The sequence below is a fragment of the Arachis stenosperma genome, chromosome 6, assembly GCF_014773155.1.
Source record: "Arachis stenosperma cultivar V10309 chromosome 6, arast.V10309.gnm1.PFL2, whole genome shotgun sequence".
NCBI classification, from domain to species: Eukaryota; Viridiplantae; Streptophyta; class Magnoliopsida; order Fabales; family Fabaceae; genus Arachis; species Arachis stenosperma.
Genome location: NC_080382.1, coordinates 49,748,011 through 49,755,643, shown reverse-complemented (window position 1 = coordinate 49,755,643; position 7,633 = coordinate 49,748,011). Strand labels below are relative to the sequence as shown.

At 41.3% G+C, this 7,633-nt stretch overlaps 1 protein-coding gene across 1 annotated transcript; it reads right to left on the bottom strand.

Moving 5' to 3' along the window:
* Positions 1-1,301: 1,301 nt before the first annotated feature.
* On the bottom strand, positions 1,302-2,066 carry LOC130934024 (uncharacterized). Its single transcript, XM_057863611.1, has one exon. It carries the CDS (start codon positions 2,064-2,066, stop codon positions 1,302-1,304), a length of 765 nt encoding a protein of 254 aa, XP_057719594.1.
* Between the last annotated feature and the right edge of the window lie 5,567 nt (positions 2,067-7,633).

The window sequence follows — 7,633 nt, the reverse complement described above, 5'->3', positions numbered from 1 at the left end:
AAAAGGCTTTGTGCTCTAGCTTTAATGGTAGGTGATAGCCCTTTCCGTACACCAGTTGATATGGGGACATCCCAATTGGTGTTTTGAAGGCTGTCTTGTATCCCCAAAGAGCATTATCTAGCTTCTTTGCCCAGTCCTTTCTTGATGCCCCCACAGTCTTTTCTAAGATCTTTCTTAGTTCTCTATTGGATATCTTGGTTTGCCCACTTGTTTGGGGATGATAAGGTGTGGCAATCTTATGCTTCACCCCATATCTTAGGAGTAGGGTCTCCAATGGTCTATTGCAGAAATGACTCCCTCCGTCACTGATAAGGGCTCGTGGGACTCCAAATCTGGTGAAGATATTCTTTTTAAGAAAGTTTATGACTACCTTGTTGTCATTTGTTAGGGTTGCCATGGCCTCCACCCATTTTTTTGTTTTTGCTTTTGACTAACTAAGAGCCATTCATGAATGCAAACCAACTAACCAATCCAATTCCCATGCATGTAACGTTGGTGACACCAAACTTGTTTATGATCATATGGTGCAACAAGATTTGATTTGAACTTTCATAAAATGGAGTGTGCTCAAGCCCTTTTTGGGGTGCCTTGAATATCAAACTTATCATTTACCATATGTTGCATGTAAAAATTCTTTTAAGAGTTCGTCAAAGTTGATTTACAATCCATGAACTTTGCCTTCTTAACTAATATTAGAGATTAAAAAGAAAGGGTATAGAACATGTGTTGCCTCCCATAAAGCGCTTCTTTAGCGTAATTAGCTTGACGTTTGGCCTTTGTCAGGGTGGTTGGTAGTGCTTCAAATCTTCCCTCCTTGCAGTGAATTTGTCACCATTGGCTTTGTTAAGAAGCTCCACATGTTCTAAAGACAAGATTTTGTTGATGGTGTATACTGGAGGCAGCTGAGATGGAATGATAGGGAGATAAGGTGGCATAGATGGAAAGTGGGCAGAGACCACTTTATCTCCTGGAGAGAAATCTTCTGTAGGGATTTTCTTGTTTCTCCATCCCCTTGGGGCCTTTTTCCTTGTGTTCCTTGATGTCACTTTGATCCTTGTGGTTTCTTCTTTCAAGAGGGTTTTGTTGCTTGTCTCATATGGCTCTAGTGGGTCTAGTTCCTCTTAGATTACACTTGGCTGTTGCTCCTTCTAATCACATTGGTTGTCACCAATGGGGATTTTCAGGTGTGGTTCTTGTGTTCCCATGTTGGTCTCTTCCATCAGCCCCTTATTGTGATCTTCCTCTGACTCTTTGTTATCATGATCTGCTTCTTGTGAGGGTTTGAAAACGTTGAAGGTGAGCTATTCGTTGTATATCCTTAATACTAGCTCTCCTCGCTCCACCTCTATAAGTGCCCTGGCTGTGGCTAAAAATGGCCTCCCCAGGATGATGGGATGGATGAGATTCTCTTGTATTTCCAGGATAACAAAGTTTGTGGGCAGAAAGTAGTTCCCAACCTTCACTAACACGTTCTCAACCACTCCTATGGCCTGTTTTTGAGTTTTGTCAGCCAATTTGATGATTACGTCTTTGGGTGTTAGCTCATTGATTTGAACCTTTTTCATGAGGGATAGAGGCATTAAGTTGATACTTGCTCCCAGGTCATAGAGCCCCTTATCAATCATTGTCTCTCCTATAGCACATGGAATGTGGAAACTCCCTGGATCTTTCTTCTTTATAGGTGGCTCTGTTTGAATGAGAGCACTGCACTCCCTGTTCATCTTTATTGTTTGTCCACCCTTCAATGAACTCTTTTCGGCCAGCAGCTCCTTTATGTACTTGATGTTGGAGGACATTTGCTGGAGGGCCTTAATAAATGGTATATTTACATCAAGAGATGCAAACATGTCGAGAAATCTTGAATACATTCTCCTTGCTACACCACCTTTGAGCCTTTGGGGAAAGGGTGCATATGGGTTCAGGGTCCCCCATTTCTTTGGCTCCTCCCTGTGTGTGGGATGGGGTGCATGGTTTCTTTCTTCATGATTTTCCTTTGGAATGTCTTGGAGATGTTCTGGTTGTGTGTGCACTTCCTCTATACTCCTCTCATCACTTATAGTGATCATCTTGCATTATTCCCACCTTACTTTCTTTGCTTTTCCTCTTGGGTTCTTCTTTCTGTCACTTGGGAAACTATCAGTGGGTTTGGGAAGCTGTTGAGATAGATACCCCGCCTGGGACTCTAGCCTCTTGATGGTGTCTCCCTGGTTTTTTATGTTGGCTCGCACTTCATCCTTGAACACTCTGTTGTCTTGGACTTCTTTACATATGTCTTCATGTAGAGTCTCAATTCTGGAAAGTCTATCCTCGGTTACTGATGGTGGGTTGAGGTTAGATGGTTGAGAAGGGTGATTAGGTAGGTGTTGATAGGATCTCTGTAAGGTACACTGGTGAGTTGCATTGTTATTGGGATTGTGGTTGTGGCGTCTATGGTCTTGGCCTTGGTCCTGTTGATTTGCCCACACAACGTTAGGGTGGTTTCTCTGACCAGGATTATAAGTTTTGGAGTATGGATCATGGGTCTGTCTGGGTGCGTTTCCAACATAGTTGGCTTGTTCCCAGTCACCTTCTTATCCTATATTCACTCCTTCTTGAGCTGGTGAGGAAGTGATGACAGCTGCAACTTGGCTTTCTTCCACCTTCTTGGCAAGATCTGCTAACTTCTTGGTGATCATCTTGTTTTGAGCCAACAGTGCATCCATGTGGTTCAGCTCCATTACTCCTCGAGTGTTGCTTCTTTCAGAAGCATACAAGTAGTCATTCTCAGCGACAGTCTCAATGACATCTATGACCTCTTCAATAGTTTTCTTCTTGTTTAGAGAGCCTCCTGATGAATGGTCTACAACCTTCTTTGACTCATAAGAAAGACCTTTATAGAAGATGTGTAGTTGAACCCATTCATTGAATATTTCTGGTGGACATCTTCTTGTTAAGTCCTTAAACCTCTTCCATGCCTCATAGAGAGTCTCACCATCTTGTTGCCTGAAGGTTTGTATCTCAGCTCTCAGCCTGTTGATTCTTTGAGGAGGATAGAATCTTGCCAAAAATTTGTTCACCACGTCTTTCCAATTCGTTAAGCTCTCTTTCGGGAAGGATTCCAGCCATTTAGATGCTTTATCCCTGAGCGAGAAAGGGAACAAAAGCAATCTATAGACATCCGGATGAACACCATTAGACTTCACGGTGTCGCATATTCTCAGGAAGGTGGTTAGATGTTGATTGTGGTCTTCTTGGGCACTTCTCTGAATGAGCAATTGTTCTGAACAAGGGTGATGAGCTGGGGTTTCAATTCAAAGTTATTGGCATGTATAGTTGGCTTTTGGATGCTACTTCCACAGTTTCCTGGGTTTCGATTGATGTAAGAGCCTAGAACTCTCCTTTCTTGCCCAGCATGATTCACAGGGCCTTCTCTGGCATGGTTGTGAGCTTCCTCTTCATGGTTGTTTTCCATGTTCTACTCCATGTTTGGTTCAAAGTACTCTTCCTCTTCCTCAGCACCAGCAACTCCTTTTCCTCTTGCTTCCCTCCTCAATCTATGGAGGGTCCTCTTAGGTTCTGAATCAAAGGAAGTTGAAGCTCCGCTTCTTTTCCCTGTCATACAACTAATAGAGTACACAGCAAGAAAACAAACGAAGTGGTAATTCTTGTTAGAGTGATTGTTAGTGTGAGCGGTGCCATTTATCAAACAGTTAGTGGGTTAGTGAGCAGAATTGTCAGTAGTTTCAAAGAAAAAGAGAACAACGAGGGGTAGGGGATGAGGAAGAAAACTAATTGAAACTAAGAGTAAATGACTCGGTAAATTAAACAATAAAAAGAAAATGCTCAATGTAGTGAACTTTCAACTTAATCATAGTTGATACAGAACCAATCCCCGGCAACGGCGCCATAAATTTGATGCACAAAAACTTGTCTCTCAACAAATTTTCCTTCGGCAAGTATACCGAATTGTCATCAATTAAAAACTCATAATAGAGTGAGGTCGAATCCCACAGGGATTGTTTGGTCAAGCAACTTTAGTTGGAAGAGTGTGCTAGTTGAGCTAAACAGAATATAGTTGAGATTTGTAGGAAATTAAATAGCAGAAAAGTAAATTGCAGAAAATAAAGTGCAGAATCTTAAATGGGGAATAGGGAAGATGAACATGGAAATAAATGGCAGAAAGTAAAGAGAATGGGTAAGATCAGAGATGGGGATTCATTGGGCTTAGAAGATGTTGCATTCTCTAGATCAAGTTCATTCTCATCTCTTCCTCAATCAATGCATTCATTGATCTCCTTGGCAATCTTAAGTGATTGGATCCCAATTCCTTGGCAATCCAATCTCTCTAAGCTTGAACAATTGCCCAATTCCTTAATTTAATTGCTCATGGGAAGAGATGAAGTATGGTCACTGATTATACCACATGTATTTTGGTGCACGAAATTGTGATCACTACTTTTCACAACTCAAATAATCCCTAGTAATGGCCCCAAAGACTTGGTGCTCAATACCATGGCATAAACACAACTTCGCACAACTAACCAGCAAGTGCACTGGGTCGTCCAAGTAATAAACCTTACGCGAGTAAGGGTTGATCCCACGGAGATTGTTGGTATGAAGCAAGCTATGGTCACCTTGTAAATCTCAGTCAGGCAGACTCAAATGGTTATGGGTGATATATGAATAAAACATAAAGATAAAGATAGAGATACTTATGTAATTCATTGGTGAGAACTTCACATAAGCGAATGGAGATGCTTTGTCCCTTCCGTCTCTCTGCTTTCCTACTGTCTTCATCCAATCCTTCTTACTCCTTTCCATGGCAAGCTGTATGTTGGGCATCACCGTTGTCAATGGCTACAATCCCGTCCTCTCAGTGGAAATGTTCAACGCACCCTGTCACGGCACGGCTATCCAGCTGTCGGTTCTCGATCATGTCGGAATAGAATCCAGTGATTCTTTTGCGTCTGTCACTAACGCCCCACAATCGCGAGTTTGAAGCTCGTCACAGTCATTCAATCATTGAATCCTACTCAGAATACCACAGACAAGGTTTAGACCTTCCGGATTCTCTTGAATGCCGCCATCAATTCTAGCTTATACCACGAAGACTCTGATCTCATGGAATGGCTGGCTCAGTTGTCAGGCGAGCGCTCGATTGTCAGGCGAGCAGCAACCATGCGTCGTGTATCAGGAATCCAAGAGATATCCACCCAATCTAAGGTAGAACGGAGGTGGTTGTCAGTCACACGTTCATAGGTGAGAATGATGATGAGTGTCACGGATCATCACATTCATCAAGTTGAGGAACAAGTGATATCTTGGAACAAGAACAAGCTGAATTGAATAGAAAAACAATAGTAATTGCATTAATACTCGAGGTACAGCAGAGCTCCACACCTTAATCTATGGTGTGTAGAAACTTCACCGTTGAAAATACATAAGAACAAGGTCTAGGCATGGCCGTGAGGCCAGCCCCATGATCTAAGATAGCATAAGACTAAAGATAGCTACCAAGATGGAAAATACAATAGTAAAAGGTCCTATTTATAGGGAACTAGTAGCTTAAGAATTACAAAGATGAGTAAATGACTTAAAAATCCACTTCCGGGCCAACTTGGTGTGTGATTGGGCTGAAAATTAAAGCATTTTCGTGTAGAGACTCTTCTTGGAGTTAAACGCCAGCTTTTGTGCCAGTTTGGGCGTTTAACTCCCACTTTGGTGCCAGTTCCGGCGTTTAACTCCAACTTTGGTGCCAGTTCCGGCGTTTAACACTGGGAATTCTGAAGGTGACTTTGAACGCCGGTTTGGGCCATCAAATCTTGGGCAAAGTATGGACTATCATATATTGCTGGAAAGCCCAGGATGTCTACTTTCCAACGCCGTTGAGAGCGCGCCAATTGGGCTTCTGTAGCTCCAGAAAATCTACTTCGAGTACAGGGAGGTCAAAATCCAACAGCATCTGCAGTCCTTTTCAGTCTCTGAATCAGATTTTTGCTCAGGTCCCTCAATTTCAGCCAGAAAATACCTGAAATCATAGAAAAACACACAAACTCATAGTAAAGTCCAGAAAAGTGAATTTTAACTAAAAACTAATAAAAATATACTAAAAACTAACTAAAATATACTAAAAACATACTAAAAACAGTGCCAAAAAGCGTACAAATTATCCGCTCATCACAACACCAAACTTAAATTGTTGTTTGTCCCCAAGCAACTGAAAATCAAATAAGGTAAAGAGATGAGAATATGCAATGAATTCCAAAAATATCTATGAAGATCAGTATTAATTAGATGAGCGGGGCTTTTAGCTTTTTGCCTCTGAACAGTTTTGGCATCTCACTCTATCCTTTGAAATTCAGAATGATTGGCTTCTTTAGGAATTCATAATCCAGATAGTGTTATTGATTCTCCTAGTTAAGTATGATGATTCTTGAACACAGCTACTTTATGAGTCTTGGCCGTGGCCCAAAGCACTCTGTCTTCTAGTATTACCACCGGATACATACATGCCACAGACACATAATTGGGTGAACCTTTTCAGATTGTGACTCAGCTTTGCTAGAGTCCCCAATTAGAGGTGTCCAGGGTTCTTAAGCACACTCTTTTTGCCTTGGATCACACTTTATTTCTTTCTTTTTTTCTTTCTTGCTTCCTTTCTCTCTTTTTTTCGTTTTTTTTTGTATTCACTGCTTTTTCTTGCTTCAAGAATCATTTTTATGATTTTTCAGATCCTCAGTAACATGTCTCCTTCTTCATCATTCTTTCAAGAGCCAACAATTTTAACATTCATGAACCACAAATTCAAAAGACATATGCACTGTTTAAGCATACATTCAGAAAACAAAAGTATTGCCACCGCATCAAAATAATTAATCTGTTATAAAATCTGAAATTCATGCAATTCTTCTCTTTTTCAATTAAGAACATTTTTCTTAAGAAAGGTGATGGATTCATAGGACATTCATAACTTTAAGGCATAGACACTAATGATCATAAGACACAAACATAAGCATGATTTTTCGAAAAACAGAAAAATAAAGAACAAGGAGATTAAAGAACGGGTCCACCTTAGTGATGGCGGCTTGTTCTTCCTCTTGAAGATCTTATGGAGTGCTTGAGCTCCTCAATGTCTCTTCCTTGCCTTTGTTGCTCCTCTCTCATGATTCTTTGATCTTCTCTAATTTCATGGAGGAGTATGGAATGTTCTTGGTGCTGCACCCTTAGTTGTCCCATGTTGGAACTCAATTCTCCTAGGGAGGTGTTGATTTGCTCCCAATAGTTTTATGGAGGAAAGTGCATCCCTTGAGGCATCTCAGGGATTTCATAATGAGTGGGATCTCTTGTTTGCTCCATCCTTTTCTTAGTGATGGGCTTATCTTCATCAATGAGGATGTCTCCCTCTATGTCAACTCCAACTGAGTAACAGAGGTGACAAATAAGATGAGGAAAGGCTAACCTTGCCAAGGTAGAGGACTTGTCCGCCACCTTATAGAGTTCTTGGGCTATAACCTCATGAACTTCTATTTCTTCTCCAATCATGATGCTATGAATCATGATGGCCTAGTCTATAGTAACTTCGGACCGGTTGCTAGTGGGAATGATTGAGCGTTGGATAAACTCCAACCATCCCCTAGCTACGGGCTTGAGGTCA